Below are 17,570 nucleotides of genomic sequence, written 5' to 3'. Positions count from 1 at the left end.
TGATGTGTTTCAAACACTGGGTTTCAGTCATTGTGCCTTGTGAAGGTGATCTGTCATATAGTCTATAAATAAGTGACTTTGATATTACAATTGGGCTTCACTAAGGTGTCCGGTGTATGGCTTAAAATAACTTTGGTAGTGTTAAGATGGAGCAGTTATGACTCCAAAATTGGGGGCCCTAAGTCTCATGAACACAGAGATAATTTTCCATGTATCATCAAGTTCTACATTTAGGAAAATATAGGATCGTTCTTAAAACTTACTGAAATATGAGATAGTTTTTAAATGTGTCCTCAGAAAGCAAGTACGCCGGTTACATTCATTTTCATCTTTAAGCAATATTAAAATCATTGTAGACTCTAATGATGCACGTTAACTAAAGATGACTGTACAGTGCTTCATAAAATCTTACAAATTATCTTTTAGCTCACCCAGTCTTAGATGTTCCAGCTACTACATCGATTGAAGAAGAACTTTTTGTGACTCAGGTGGTTCCTGGCTTGGAGTGGCAACCTTCTGGAGAAGGGACAACTGCGGAACCAGAGATTTCCACTGAATTTGAGAATCAGACAGACTTGTGGTTGGCAAATGTTACTGCTGTCCCAACTGTTGAGATATTAACAGGTATGCTAAACAATTGTTATATCAGGGAGTAGTAATGAATGTTTATTTTCTAAACAAATTGAACACTGATCTTTATGTGATAGGCCTATGAATCTAAGATGAAACCAAGGACTGATTAAGTTTTTACAGCAGATAAAACAGACAGACTAGATAGGCCGAATGGTCCTTATCTGTCACCAAATTTTATGTTTGCGCATCAACAAAAGAGATATGTGGTCATTGCTAAGAATATAGTGATATTATGAGATACGTAAAGAATAAAAACAATAGTAAAATATAATGTGTGCCAAACCTCTAAGTAATATTTTAGACCAGACTTCTAAAAAATTCAGTGACCATCAGTTTGTAATGTCATTAACTGAAATGCATTGGCGAGGATGATAGGCAATATGTTGGGCAGTATTATGTTGGTTTCCAAGTGAATCTAGTCCTACTGCAGTGAGTATGGAGCAATGTTGGCCAGCGGCTCACGGGATATTTGCCTGGTGGGCAAACATTGTAACATTGAAACAGTAAAATTATAGAGCAATGATCATATCATTTTTTAGATAAATGGTCAGTCTCTATGTAGAATATTTTACACAGTACGCTATCTCCATAAGGTTATACATACTTGTGATTGAACTGTCAAAAAATCCCCCCAAAAAACAGAAGCCCTTCCAAGGCCAGGGCACATAGTCTGAAGGGAGGAGGCTGGTACTCAGGCCCCTCAAGGATGGGTGGGCACGCAGGCTTTCATTTTATGAACTAAGAAAGACAATTATAAATTATAAGAATATTGTTATAAAAATATATTAAATGTTGGTTTTTATTATTTATGTTTACTGTTTTTAACATATATATATATATATAGTCAGTAATTAATTTCTCTCTCTATCTTTTTCTCTCTGTATATTTCTCTTGGTCGTACAAAGTGAGCCCTTCAGCCATTCCTCCTGTGAGTACAGTTACTGAACAAATAAGTGGAGAATCATCTGCAGTAGCCAGTGGGGTTAGTGGTGAACCTTCTGGAGACATTTCAGGAGAGCCTAGTGGAGAAGTCTCAGGAATCGAGGAAAGTGGATTGCCATCAGGACTTGAAATATCAGGGTTTCCTGAAGTTAGTGGAGAAGAAAGTGGTGTGTCTGGAGTAAGTGGTCTTCCTTCTGGAGATGTTTCTGGTGAGCTGCCATCAGGTGAAATCAGTGGACTACCATCCGGATTGCCTTCTGGGGATGAAGAAATTTCTGGAACAGTTAGTGGGCTGTCTTCTACGTCAATAGATATTAGTGGATGGTCTTCTGGAGACATTAGTGGAGAACCATCTGGCCTTGAATTACCTAGTGGTTTGCCATCTGGGTTTGTGAGTGGTCTTCCATCTGGTATTGAAGATATTAGTGGACTTCCTTCTGGTTTCCCAACTATTACTCATGTGGATACAACATGGATAGAAGGTGCAACAAAGGCACCTGAAACAGAAGCAGAAGGAAAAGGAGAAACAGAATTTAGTGCTTCCGGTGAAATATCTGGGCTGCCATCAGGTGACTTAAGTGGTATACCTTCAGGATTTGAACTAAGTGGTGAGTCTTCTGGATTAGAAGTCAGTGGATTGTCTTCTGGAATTGATGTGAGTGGAGAGGTTTCTGGGTTTGTTGACATCAGTGGAGAACCCTCTGGATTTGATGTTAGTGGAATTACTTCTGGATTAATAGAAATAAGTGGGGATATATCTGGAGTGCCTGATATTAGCGGGGACATTTCTGGCGTAGCTGATATTAGTGGGGACATTTCTGGCGTAGCTGATATTAGTGGGGACATTTCTGGCGTAGCTGATATTAGCGGGGACATTTCTGGAGTAGCTGATATTAGCGGGGACATTTCTGGCGTAGCTGATATTAGCGGGGACATTTCTGGCGTAGCTGATATTAGCGGGGACATTTCTGGCGTAGCTGATATTAGCGGGGACATTTCTGGCATAATCGATATTAGTGGGGACATTTCTGGCATAATCGATATTAGTGGGGACATTTCTGGCATAATCGATATTAGTGGGGAACAATCTGGTATAACTGGCATTAGTGGTGATGAAATTTCTGGAGTCCTTGACATTAGCGGAGATTTGTCAGGTTTAAGTGGAGAAACATCTGGGATATTAGACATTAGTGGTGACTTATCTGGCTTGAGTGGTGACTCATCAAGTGTGACAGATTTAAGTGGGGGATATTCTGGAATAGTAGACTTTAGTGGTGAATCCTCTGGAATTCTTGACATAAGTGGACAGCCTTCTGGCATATTTGACATTAGTGGTCTTGCCTCTGGTATTTTTGAGGAAAGTGGTGAAGCTTCTGGTGTCACTTTTATAGATGAAAGCTTAAAACAAGTTATTCAACCAACAGAGAAGGAAGAGGAAGGGAAAGGGTCGGTGGAAGTAAGTGGCTTTTTCTCTGGAGATGAAGGTCTCTCTGGTGATGTATCAGGTGTGTCTGGGGCTAGTGGCGAGCCTTCAGGCTTTATAGATATAAGTGGTTTTATTTCCGGAGGGGTCCCTAGTGGTGAAGTAGATATTAGTGGAATTTCAAGTGGAGATACATCTGGAATTGCATTTGTGAGTGGTTTGCCTTCTGGGATTGAAGATGTAAGTGGTTTTTCTGGAATCCCTCCCATATCTCATGTTGATATCACGTTAATTGAGCTTCCAACAAAAGATCCTGTCACCCAGGAGGCAGGCGAGGGCCCATCAGGAATATTTGAGGTTAGTGGATTTTCTTCAGGAGAAGCATCAGCCGAAGCATCTGGAGCTAATGTGATAAGTGGATCCGGAAAGCAAGAAGTTAGTGGAGAGTTTTCTAGCACTGATGCTTCTGGTTTTTCTGGTGTCACGTTTATCACTGATGATATATTTGAGGTTGTGACAAAACCAACAGTTTCACAAGAGCTAGGTGGAGTAACCTTACCATATGTAATAGAAACATCGGCTTCAGGTGATATTAGTGGTGAAATTTCCCCTGACACCAGTGGAGAATCTTCTGGAACTCCACTAGCTAGTGGGGTCACTGAACTATCTCTTGAAGGAAGCACAGAAAGCAGCGCAGACATCTCTGGACATTCTCCAGCTTCTACTCCAGATTTCTCAGGTGAAACATCTGTGCCTGATATTATTATCAGCACTTCTGAACCAGAATCTGAAATACTACTTCCATCAAAGTCACCTGAATATGCTCGTGAAGAAACTGAGCTATCTACAGCGATGTCATCAGCAGCACCAAGTCTGACCGATGTGACTGAAGTTGAAGGTAATAATCTTTTCCATAAACATAATCTAGGTATAGCCAAAGTATGCCTCTCGAGGTGTTGGTGGACTACAACTACTTATCATATGCAGAAAAAAAGAATTTGAGTACTAATAGAATAGAGATTGCTATACTTTTTCTCTTGCTATTTATAAACTGAGATATAGTACCGGAAAAAACAACCATTTATTAGCACTTTGGTAGTCTCAATGTTTCAATTTTAGATAGATAGATAGATAGATAGATAGATAGATAGATAGATAGATAGATAGATAGATAGATAGATTCACTCTGTATGTGTGTGTGTTACAGAAATTCCAATTTCTAATTAATCTGTTCTATATATATATATATATTACCACACTTTATTTAATTATGTATGAAGATCATTTACAAACAATGATCCTATGAATATTTCTGATGACTGTAGGAATTATTGGAACATGTGCTGATCTGACATGCGGGGCTGGAACATGTGTAGAAAAGGAAGGGAGAGTTTCTTGTAAGTGCCCGCCAGGATACGGAGGCGACCACTGTGATATAGGTAAAATATTATGCCTTTGGTATTTTATGTTGACTAATTAATGATAATTAGTTTTACAATTTGCAGAGCTTCCATGAACTTTATCAGTGATGATATCACTAAAGGCAAACTAACTAAGACTTCACTAATAGGGTGGGCAATTCTTGTGTTCAGCTGCAATATTCCAATTTTAATTAGCGTTGCTCAAGTGAATATCATATCCTGGGCTGATCTTTTGTCGATAGAGGTAACCTATCAGTCATTGTGACCCTATCCTCATGGGTCCTTGCTTTATATATTTGTCTGTTGACTTTAGTTTGCCATAACTTATGTACATAGGAAATGGCTTACTAGTAGCTGATTCTTATTAAGTTGGTTTCCCCACTCGCCAACCATTTTCAATCTATGTCCACACGTTTTATGCCTCTGCACCTCCTGTGAATGTTAATTAGATTTTTGGAAATTTGAGAGTCTCAGTATGGATTATCCCAAGGACCACTTTGAAAGTTTCCCTGAGGTTCACTGGCTGTTTATTTTTCATGGCTTGAAATCCCAAATAGTTGCTGAACTACAGTTCTCTTTGTTACCGTTCTATATGCACAGCACAGTTTTGTATGAATCAATTTCTTTCTGTATTCATTTTATTATTTTTTGTTGAAGAAAAAATTAGAAAAAAAAAAGAATTGCCATATTGTGGAAATGTAAACTGAAAACCTCATTGAAACCTTAGAGGAGTTTTTTTTTAAAGAAAAATATGTTTGCCTGTAAATGTTCAGGGCAACTAAATGTTATTCAAATAGAAACAAAATTGTTGCTTATTATCCTGTCTCTAGCAAAGAAGAATTGGGTCATTTATCAAAATCAGTGCAAAGTTGTTATAAAAACGGCACAATTGAAATTTCAGGATTTTTTTCTTATAAGAAAAAGATAATAAAATAAATTTAACATCACTGCTACTTTTCTTCAGCAGGCACTGAAAATTATTTAACAGGAATTTTTCTAAACGTAGAAAAATCCATTGAACCTATGGAAATTGAACTAATTTTTCAGGCGATTAAATTGTTTGGTACTGTGATATGTTTTGTTCTCTTCATTTTGTTCTCCTCCAGGAATTTTGTATGAAAAACCTCACCAGACCTGCTAGGTGGAAAGAAGAAGCTTAAAACGTCTAATCTCCTGCATATTTAAGTCCCCAGCACTCCCTGCCGTCTGCCTTGCTTTAGCTAAATGCCTAATTTCCCTCTTTCAGCCTGCTTAAAACATAATTGATGCTAATTAAAAAGTAAAAAAAAAAAGGAGAAAGTGTTGCTTGTTCAGTCGGTGTCCATTCAGTTCTGGTTCAAATTGCTGCTGCTTACTGACAAACATAGAACATGCTAGGATTCTGAGCTTTCATTCTACTTGGATTAGGTACACAGTTCCAAATGCAGAATAGGCTTTTGATCACCTACTATTATCTATGGACTGGGGATTTTTTTTTTAATAATAGCCAGGTTATTTATCAATGGCCATGAACTATAGCACACACCTACTAATATAAATATATAGAATGAACGTCAATATTTTATAGAATATAATCGCCAAAACTAAGGAGTTTATATTAGGAGTGTGGGTAATTTAATTTTGCCTTAATCAATTTGTGCTCTAACTGCGCACTTTTTTGTGTGGCTGATACCTTTGGCTATGATAATCAGATGCATTATGGGTTAACACAAATTGTGTTAGTCTAAAATTATGTATAATGCTATCTTCCTACCTGGTTGCTGATAAATGACCCTTCAATGTCAAAAGAAAAAAAAAACAAACCTCAAATTACACAAAAAGTTGATTTTTTTTGTTTAGTTTTGTTCAAGGAAAGATTATATTCTTTGTCCAGAGATACATTAAATTAGATTTTTATATCGTTATATATTTAATAAAATAATATAAATCCACAGAATTAGCAAAAAAGGACAATTTATAGTAAAGCATGCAGTTTAGCACACTTGAGATTATTGATATTCACTATAACTGGAAATATTTGATCCTAAATGCTGAAGTTTTAATTTAGGTCCTTTAATTCTCACAAACACTTAAGATAATGTTCTATGTTAGAATTCCCTAATATATATATATATATATAAATTGAATAATCTAAATTTGGTGACAGCCATATTTTCTTCTAAAATGCTATATTAACACTAGTTAATTAATTAACATATTAAGTACTAGTAATTTACCTGTCTACACAAATATCTCCTGCGCCATGTGGATGATCACAGTACGTCATTTAGCAATAAAAAAGGGATCTTGTTATCACCTCTTCTCTAAACTAAGCCAAACAATTTATTAAAGCCAACAAAAAAACTATCTAATATGACTGCTAACCTAATAATTTAAGAGTCAGTAAGGTAATACATTGCTTTAATATTTTAACTAAAAACGCATAACCTTGTTCCAGAAACAGGGTCATGTATATGTATATATACAATATATGCATACCGTAGCAGCAGCATCTGAAGCAGTACAGAACAAGTAGTTGCTCTCCTTTTTTTGGACAGGGTAGCAGCAGGAGACCTAATGGCAGACCCTTGATTTTTTACAGACATTGATGAGTGCTACTCAAGCCCCTGTGTGAATGGAGCTACCTGCGTTGATGGCATCGACTCATTCAAATGCTTATGCCTTCCCAGCTACGGAGGGGACCTGTGTCAGATCGGTACGACCAATGTGGCTTGAGCTAATTTTACTAACAAATGCATCCAAACCCCTGCCTCAAAAGCAAAGGATTGTGCTTGTTTCAGTGGGCCATATCCTAATACAGGCCTGCCTGTGTGAGAAGAGTAAGGATGTTGAATAATCTTATTTCATTCCATTTCTTTTCAGTTTCTTATTTAACATTCTTTGTTTCAGCTCAAGATACATGTGAAGCACATGACCTTATCATCATTATCACTTTAAACATTGTCTTCTTCTCTGGCCAACTGCAGGTTCCTTTCACCAGATGCAGTTGTATATATTGGATCCTAGTTGAAACTAAGTCCAGTTTATATTAATAATTCAAATGAGTCTGCTCTGTGGTAATGTCCAGTTCTTTTGACAGCATTCCACCAGCCATTTTTAGATAACACATTACATCAGTTGCCACACAAACCTTGCGAGGTCCATTGAGTATGTGATCAACCTAAGTTTTGTACGCTATTTATGTAAATACCCCCTATTCTCCTGTTAAATTTGCCTTGATATGATTAATCAGTTATTATCGTAAAATTCACCAGAAATTGTGTCTATGTCCACAATTTTTATTAGGTGGGGAAAAATGTGTTAACCTGGTATTTTTCTCATTATTTATTACTTAATATGCAGTTGTGAGCAGCTTCTGTAACAGAGCTATTCAGCTGCATCCAAGCATATTGCACATATACACCATCAGTGGGCATGTAGTCTTTGTCACTCTATAGTAGAATGCTATATACTATAGCATTGCCATATGCTAATACACTGGCCTGTCTGATGGATTTTATAGCCATCTACAGCAGTAGCAGATAATCTCAATGCTGGTCCTCAAGTACCTCCATCACAATCAGGATTTCCTTAGATGAGCACAGATAGAGCAGTCAGACCTGCTTTATTATGGGGCCACCTGTGCTGGTGTGATGAAGACCAGGGTATACTTGGGTATACTTCTTGCTTTACGAGAAACCCAATTTAAAATTAGGAATAAGTCTATGGAAGAGGCAGAATGAGGGGACATCACCAGTTCAAAATCTTACTGATGCACACGCCTAATGGAACCAACCAAATCGCCTTAGCAAATCCCAAAACCCCACTTATTGGAGCATTTTATTGATTTTATTATTGATAAAATGCATTTTAAAACTTAAAGCCCCTTTTATACAATACCCTCTTTGTTCTATGTCATGAATAAATTGCTCCACGGGCCGGAAAAGAAGGCGATTCAGCCTCAGAAAACACTAATTTCTTGGATTTATGTAAAATGAGTTCCCAAATCTTTAATTTAGATAATGGTCAGCCAAAATTAAATTGTATGTTTATTTGTTTGTTACAGAAATGTTAATGTTCTGATGGAATAATGGAAACTCTATTTATTTCCTTTTCATCTATTTTAGACAATTGTCTGTTTAGAGGCCATAATTTGCCAGAATTATTAAATTACTTTATTTTTTTTCATTTGAATAGCTTTTTTTCAAAGTAGAATCTGACTATTGCTAAAAGCATTTCTGTTCCATTTCTAAATGAATTACGCAATGTTTATAATGAAATCAGCAGTGTTTCAAATGTGTTACAATTCCATTTTTATTGCTAGTTTTAACTTCCCTTTAGCTAAAGAAATTGGTAGCGTTAATACAATTTAATGTGTGGAATATTGGAAAGTGCAGCGAATGAACACAGATAAGTCTAACCTAATTGCAAATCTTGTATCTGTTCTGGACTTTTGAATTAACTCAAGTTTACTTACACTTTGGTTCTGTATCTTAAAGAAACAGTGCCAATTTTTACACAATTGAAAAATATAGCAAATATTCTGTTTTCGATTATGCCCATTATGTCCATTGTTATAGGCTTTTCTTCGTCTACCTTCTGACTGATGTCATCACCACAGCTGTTAGCATATTCGATGTCAATTTGAGTTACCATCGGAACTCAAAGTGTTCAATCCAAGTACTTGTGCAAATTGACACTCACATTGCACACATGGGGTTAGAGGAACCTGCATTGGTTACATTTTGTCTATAAGCTTTTGTATGTCTGAGTGCGGACGTGTCTTTCTCTTTCTTTTTCACTCAAGACTTTCAGGTCAAAGAAACACACCTCTAATAATACTTACTCTGTTTCTCCCAATGACCCTGAGATTTTGAATTCTACAGGTTCTACATTGGACATTGAAAGAAGCCTTCTTCTCTCAAATTTTTTTTCCCCATCAGTGACCAGAGTTGTTGTTCTGGAGCTTCAGTTTGTTTCTTATATCTTCTAGATCTGGAGGTGTGTGAGGAAGACTGGACTAAATTCCAAGGTCATTGCTACAAACACTTTTCTGACAGAGAAACTTGGGTGGATGCAGAGAATCAGTGTCGAAACCATCAAGCTCATCTATCTAGCATCCTTTCACCTGAAGAACAAGAGTTTGTGAATGGTGAGTACCAACATACATGTTAATACACCTTCACCATTGATGAAGGTGAGGTAAAATAAAGACTACAGGTGTAATTTTGAAAGGTATTCCAGAGAAAATATGCTTAAACATTTCTGGTGTAGGCCATTCTGAAAAGCTAATTATTTGAAATGAGTACTGTCTCTTGGTCTATGTATATTAACAAAGTCTATGTTTTTAGTATTGTAGTTGTGGCAGTTATTATTCTTTGATAATTATTATTTAAACAAGCTATTAAAATAAAATGATATCCATTGACTGTGATCATAATGTCATTATGTATATGTTGCCAGTGTTAATGTATTAGAAGGCAGATGATGCATGCTGATTAAGAACCCATTCGCTAAAGGATGTCTACCTGGGTTTTCCCAATCTCCTTCTTGGCCTCCTTAATGGTCACTAATTACATTAGAATACTAGGGGTTGATTCTATTACTAGGTCAACAAAAAACTGTTAATGATGGTTTGAATTCCATTGATAAAATCCATATGATCCATAAGATTTACCGCCACAGAAAGCAGTAGTGCAGAGACCCAGTGCATTAGGCATTTTATGACAATTCCTTCAAAAATTGTCCATAATAAATAGTTATATTCCTAGTAGTATTTAAAAAAACAGGTCTAGAAATAACCAATATAGTATCAACCATTCACATCAGTGTTAAAAACCCTATAAAATTCTATAGTACACAGCCTCTATTACAACATTACTACTACACCTGCGGTCAAAAGCTGTCACTGCAGTAAGAAAAATGATGTGTATAATGAAAGTTTAACTAATCCCATTCACTCCATTCAGGCAATGCACAAGACTATCAGTGGATTGGGCTGAATGACAAAATTATTGAAAATGACTTCCGTTGGTCTGATGGAAACCCTTTGGTAAGTCACCTTGAGTATAATGTTTGGACTTATATGAACAACTGTTCTGTGTAGTTGTTCTCCCTGTTTAAGTTGGACAATCTACAACATCTCCAGCATTCACTAGACCAATGGTTGCTATAGATAATGTCACACTGACACATTCCAAACCTACTTACTCATAACTGATATTTCACAAGGTTGGTTATGTCATGTAGTTTCCATTCTTCTTAGGAATTGTGTGCAAACTATATGATGAAATATTCCAATGTAAATCATCAGATTAAATTTACCCTACCTGGAAACTCCCCAGATGTCTATTTGATTGTTTGAGGACATACTCTTCAGGTCATTGAGACAAGGCCAAGGCCACCATGCTTTGTTGAAGCAGGGCATGTGGGATCTGTGATTGTCTGTCCTCTACACGGTGTATAACATTCAGTGTGTGGATGAAATGGAATGGTGGCAATATTGGAAAGTGACAAATATGGAAGCATTACTGGATAAAATAAAATAATTGCTATTACATGCATGTTTGCAACCTAAACAACAAATATCTCATCTCATATAAGATATTGCATTCAACAGACAAATGTTTAATTAGGTTAAAAAAAGACATATAGTCCATGAATTTCAACCATTTCACAAACCCATATTAGTTGACCCAGAAGAAGGCAAAAATAACTCACTGAGACAGTAATGCCATCTCAAAGGAAAAAAATCTTTCTTGACTCCAAGGCAGTCGGAATTACCCTGGATCACAATTACCATATCTATTTTACTTGTGATAACCCTGTATGTATTTCATACCTTGAAAAACATCCAAACGTGTTTTGAATATACTAGTGTTTCTGCTTTGCTTGCATTTCTGTGTCTTCATCGCACATTCACATGCTTACACCATTATCTCGTGAGAAGTAAAAACAAACACCATTAGACCTCATTATTTTCAAACAGCCCTGGTTCTGCTACTGGCACAATTTTTGACATTTACCAAACACAAAGATAAAAAAGGCAACTCGCTAAACCCCTCTATTTTAGGACTTTCTAGTGTTTAAACATACGTTAAATATCCTTCTGACAACATACACCTGAACATGATTTGTTTTCTTTTTTAGCAATATGAAAACTGGAGGCCAAACCAGCCTGATAATTTCTTTGCAACTGGTGAGGATTGTGTAGTGATGATCTGGCATGAAAAGGGAGAATGGAATGATGTGCCATGTAATTACCATCTGCCATTTACATGCAAAAAAGGAACAGGTAATTAACAAAAATGATTGCAGAAGCCTCCAATGGCAATATGGTATCAGAGGACTCATTGTGTTGTATTACATTGCAAAAATCTTAAGTTAATACAGTTTCTCTTAGTTTCATATTAGGCTACAGTTTCCCTTTAACTTCTCCAATATGTGATTTCAGCATCAATTCAACGTTTCCTTCATGTTCCGTCACATTCTTTGTATATTTAGCACTAATGAGCAGTACGATGAGCTCCAAGACAATTAGCTTTGCCTTTGTTAACATATATTTATGACACCATACAACATTATTCTATAGTTGTTCAGTTGATTGACATTACCTTTTTTTAATAAGCTTTAGATATGAGAGCATCATGTTAGGCTGAGCTGCATTGAGACTAAAAGATGGATAATGAATTTTAGATCTGTTATAATGTTTTTTTGGCATTGATATTTAATTTGCACCCAAGTATCACACCAAAAGACAATCATTTCCTTGGTCATTACTCATTACAGCACCTCATAAAAGAGGGAAGCCTTGTGTGGTTTTCAATAGCCTCAATCTTTTGTATTCCCAGGAAAGCTTTTTAGATTTTGTTGCTAAGCATCTTAGGCTGAGCAAAACACGCCACCGTATATAAATATCCCCGCCACTAAATTTTGCAAGAGATAATAAGAAGACATTGAATAGGTATTTACAAGAGATTTTAATTAGCAGTACTATTCTTTACCCAGCATTAATTCAATGACAGACTGAGAATGTTTGGTTCTAGTGTACATAGATAGCAGGGCGCTGCAAGGCTATTGGGATGCTAAGGACCTAAGCAACGGTCTTTCCAGATGAAGGAACCACAAGAATTATTGCTCCTTATTTAATCTGTCACCTTTTATTTCTCTTTTGGTGCAAAGGATGTCTGTAGTTTTTTTTGTTAAGCAGGAGATCCTGCTAGGACCAGAACACATTATTTGGTATCAGTGCCTCCTTGGGTAACCTAGTTTTAATTCTAAAAACGACAACACGGCCATATCTGTGTTTACCTACCTTGCATCTTACACCTGCAAGCATGGATATATACGATATTGCATAAAATATTATAACTTAATTATTTAACGTATAACTGATATTACAAGATTTAAGTAATGGCTTTTGAACGGGGATCCCATGTGTTTAGAAGAGATGGTCTTCATGAAGCAGGAGTGCTGAGTAAAAAGGTGACTCCAATTCTTTTAGCATCTGTGACATTAATGTATATATAGTGCCAGCAGATTCCATAGCTCTGTCACAAAAGGGGAATCTTTTTTAGCTGATCCAGCCTTGGGGTATTTTATTAACCCTTTCAGTATCATAGGCGTGAACACTGTGTTGATATGCATATCCATGTGAAAAGGCTAATGTTCATGTTTTCATCCTTGTAGTGGCTTGTGGCGATCCTCCAGTGGTACCAAATGCAGCAACATTGGGACGAAAGAAAGAGCGGTATGAAATTAACTCATTAATCCGGTACCAGTGTAACCAGGGCTATCTACAACGCCACGTACCTATAATCCGGTGCCTACCAAGTGGGCACTGGGATGAGCCACGGATACAGTGCATAGATCGTGAGTATTTTAACTGCCATGTTCTGTTTCTTACATATAATTGGATAACCCTTATTGAATCATTTTTCTATTACATCTATCTATTTTGCAGATTAAAATATTATGCTTTTGAGGATTTGTATCTTCTTCGCGATTTGGTTGATTATTCCTCCCATTATCTCTTATCTTGCTATTTTAAGTCGATAATTGTCCATGACCCAGCCTTTATAAGGGTGGGTGAAGAGAAGGATCCACAGGATCAGGAAATTGACAAATGTGGCTAGAGTGGCATATGTAATCGGAGATCAGAAATAGCCCTTGCTTTTAACCTAATTATCTCTAAAATAATTGAGCTGATGGCAGAAAAAGTACAAGCTTTAAGCTTTGATATATGAGATTTGTTATATTAAAAACTGTGACTATTACAGACACTTTTTTTTATATAAGCCATGCCATAATTTAAGGCACAGAAAACACAACCTAAATGCGGTAAAATAGTGGCTTGTTGTTTGTTCCTTTACTCAATGGTGCCCCTATGTCCATGTTTTCCAACATTATACCCTTGCACATGCATCCCACAGCATGCATCTTGTGCGTGAGTCCCACAGAATGTCACATATCCAAAGCTGGAGAAAGCATTCCTAGTAATAATCCGCTATTTTGGTGTAATCGCTAAATGGGGAGTTTGTAAGAGAATTGAACACTTCTTCCCTGTGATTTAATTATGAATGGCCGGTCTGATTGAGCTTCTCCAGCAGCAAGGGTTAATATGGCGTTTCAATAAATCTAGCCATGTTACTTATGCATTTTACAGGGCCAGTCCTTCAAGCTCAGTGAGGCTGTCCATTCATAATTGCCTACTAAAATCATGGAATTGAACATTTTCAATTCCCCTGCAAACACCCCATTTAGTGAATTCACTTCATTTTGTTTAATGTGCGAATTACTGTGAAATCACACACCTAACTATACAAATCCGAACACAAGATTTTTCCTAAACATTCAACTCTGATATTTGCGCTCCATGGCGGTAGAAAAGAAAAAAAAAAACACCTTTGTCAATTGGCTCTAGAAGTAAAAGGCAAATTAATTAGTTACTGTACCTCGGCCCGCAGGGGAGTCAGTATTCACGCACATTTGGGTCATTATGTACAAATTACCAGATTATTTCTCCACGGTGCACAATATGCGCCTTGTGCAGTGCTTCTTAGCTTAAGTGAACTGTGGTCAGGATCATTTGATTGTTTGAAAGACTGAAGCCATCTCTTTGGTCTGCCTACCATAAGTGGCATAATTACACATTTCCCAGCCCGGTGATTTCTGGAACTGGCCTACTTAAGCTACAGCTCTTCTCAAACCAAGTGCCTTAGCGGGGGATATACCCACAAGAGCAATCTCGACAGACTTATAGGAGAAAGTATGTCCATTCTGTAGGTTGTAGGCTGAACATATTATCTGTATTGTGTATTTGTAGCAAGACATCACGTAGTCTTCCTTTCAGATGCTGAACGAGTTAATAGCGTTCCTCTTTCGCTGATTATTGTACAAGACATCCAAAAATCTGTACTCATACGCTTTTTTCCCCCCTTCTTTTCTTTCTCCCTCTGTTTAATTCCCTGCAGCTTCCACTTTCAGACACAAGAGAAGCCTCAGAAGTCGACGGAGAGCTATTGCCAAAGCCGCACAGAAAAATGCCCATTAAAAAAAGCAAACACACAAAAAACATATTGTAAAGAACATTTATATTAACAATGTCAATTTGTTTTTGTTTTGTCATATAAGGAGTTTATATTCAACAAAACCCAAGCTGTATATAAAAAAAGCACCAAAGCAAATTAGGTTTCAGCATTTTTTTACTAATGGTCAAAGAAGTGCCTTTTGTAGTGCTCATGCTGTGCCTTTCTTCTGAGGGTTTAAAGGAGAGCGGAAAGATGTTTTGAAGAAGTAGAAAGGCAATGTGAAGCCATAAAGACTAATGTCCCATTGTTTTAATTAATTATAACATGACTATAATGTGATATTTTTATTATTTAAACTCCAGGCTGGCCGAATGAATTAAAAAAAAAATTATATATATATATAAAAATATATTAAAGGTTACAAACTTACATTGCACGTCAAAAACCTTGAATGAATAATTGTGATCTGTTGCTGAATGTATTTTAAATGTGAGAGGACAAAGGGGTGGGGTAGGTGGGTATTTTAGACGAGAAGGCTCTGTCCACGACTTCTTAGAAATCAGCGATGAGAAAGCTAAAAGCCGGCTCTCAGACCCCTGTGTACTAAAACTCACATCAGGGTCAGCCAGCCAACAAGAGTTTCGTAATCCCTGAGCTGATTTAGAAGGAGTCATTAACCATTTGTTCACTGCATGTGCTACAGTGCAATATTAATTGGGAAGGCTATTCACATGCATATATAGAGAGAGAAAGCCTTCTATAAATTACAAGTATTGCTCAGATAAATCACAACTGGGATATAAATAAGGGAAGCACAATTTAAATAATCTTCTGCAGGGGCATCTCTATTCCAGATCATATTCTAATGCAAACCTACCCATAGTTTGCCAAAATGGCCCCTGCACTTGCACAATAGTTTAAAAAGCCTGGACATGTAAGCACCCAAAATGCATTGTCCTTAATGGGTTTAAGGACAACCCGTTGTCCTTAAGGGGTTAATAGTACCTATGCCAGTGGAATTCAGTCACCACCATCCTATTCCAGCACTTAAGGGGGTTAAAGATACTTTGGGACCTTTGCACACAAATGGTATTCAAATACTGCACTTATAATAATGCACTTAGTTGACAAAAAATGCAGGTTTTTACATCAACATCTTTAACGTTTTTGTTAAAAAAAAATACATACATCTTGAGAAACCTGCATAAAAAAAGCCAAATAGAATCATTGTGTTTTACACCGTCTGGCTGAATAGATGATTGTCTATAAATCAGGGCGTCTTATTTAGAGAGCACTAAGCAGTCTTTGATAATGCAAAGGTAAAGGACTACATGTCCTAGCATGCTTGGCCTAGACAGGAAGTCCACAACACCTGCGGTGTCAAAGATTTGATGTTCCTGCTCGTGGACGTTCAACGTATATCGATATTTTCCTCAGAATCAAGACTAACTTATGGGTCTTGACAACCATTTGCTTAAGTTTTAAAATAGACTTGTCACTCAAAAATATATATAAATATAAATATATATATCTTCTGGCATCATATATATATATATACACACAAAATGTATATCTTCGGTTAGAAAGAGGAGGAGATTTGCTCAAATGCCCAATTGACATTTAATGTAAGCGGAAATACTCGGGGGGGGCACAAATTTTTGTAGGTGACGGGTCTAATTTCAGAAGAAAAAAATATAGTAGTACCCTAATTTATATAAACATTACTTGTGGCAGATATTTTACCAAGAGCCACATAAGGACTCATGCCAGTCACAGGCCTAGTCATGGGAACCAGTGTCTTTGTACAAACACTTTGCCTCCCCGGTGATAAAATGTGCTGTCCGGCTAACAATGGTGAAACAGCATGGCATTATGTGGACAGGTTTGCCAAAAGCGTGAGAAAAGAATATTCCACCATTACTCTACTTCCCCTGCATTTACAGCGACACCTAATATTTAATTTGTAACATCTTCCCATAGTACGACATTTGCTTCCATGGCCCATCTGCTCTCCGGGGACCATGCAGTGCATGATGTTTCCGTGCACCTATTTATATTACAGTAATAATAATGTTATTAAAAAAAACAATTGGAGCACTAATTTTGTTTTATTTTCTATTTAAATGAAGTTGCAATAATCTCCTAGACGTCTAAAGGAGTCTCTGTGTGTAATGTCATGTACAACGTTTTTTTTTTTTGTAAAAAAGCAAAACAAAGATTTTATAAAATTTGTGCACAGAAAAGACAAAGAGAATGATGTTTCTAACAATGAAAAAAACAACACTTTGTGAAACATGTATAATAAAATGCAAACCTGTTTTATTTCCTGCTGGATCTGCTGTTAAATGTCTTTGTGCTGAGTGTGAGTATAAGGTGAGAGGCCAATGTCTAGGTGTGAGAATGTAATGATGACTATAATACAGTTCAATGCTGTGGTTATTGAAAGTAGCGAAACCAAAAAGTCTGCTCTAATACCTCCATTCAGGTCATTCTGGGGTAATATTCCAGCAGCATGAAACCTCCAAGCTGTTAGTAGACGGCCACTCCTTAGAACTCAGTCAACCAAATATTAACTGGGGTTCTGGTCAAACTAAGACCTCTCCAAGTGTCTCCCATGAGACCATAGAATTGGGTTCTGAGTAT

At 36.8% G+C, this 17,570-nt stretch overlaps 1 protein-coding gene across 2 annotated transcripts in view; it reads left to right on the top strand.

The window, feature by feature from the left end:
- Positions 1-17,259, top strand: part of ACAN (aggrecan) — a 38,456-nt gene extending 21,197 nt beyond the window's left edge. The window contains exons 11-19 of one of the 2 annotated variants that reach the window (XM_053462388.1): positions 427-624; positions 1,539-3,896; positions 4,324-4,437; positions 7,001-7,114; positions 9,392-9,550; positions 10,368-10,450; positions 11,548-11,692; positions 13,087-13,269; positions 14,871-17,259. In XM_053462388.1, coding sequence (XP_053318363.1) covers positions 427-624; positions 1,539-3,896; positions 4,324-4,437; positions 7,001-7,114; positions 9,392-9,550; positions 10,368-10,450; positions 11,548-11,692; positions 13,087-13,269; positions 14,871-14,950 — 3,434 coding nt within the window. In that variant the 3' untranslated portion in view covers positions 14,951-17,259. The remainder of the gene's footprint in view (positions 1-426; positions 625-1,538; positions 3,897-4,323; positions 4,438-7,000; positions 7,115-9,391; positions 9,551-10,367; positions 10,451-11,547; positions 11,693-13,086; positions 13,270-14,870) is intronic. The other variant, XM_053462389.1, reaches the window with a different exon arrangement.
- The last annotated feature ends 311 nt before the right edge of the window (positions 17,260-17,570 follow it).

Source organism: Spea bombifrons, chromosome 4, assembly GCF_027358695.1.
Source record: "Spea bombifrons isolate aSpeBom1 chromosome 4, aSpeBom1.2.pri, whole genome shotgun sequence".
NCBI lineage: Eukaryota > Metazoa > Chordata > Amphibia > Anura > Pelobatidae > Spea > Spea bombifrons.
This window is presented reverse-complemented; position numbering and strand designations above follow the sequence as displayed.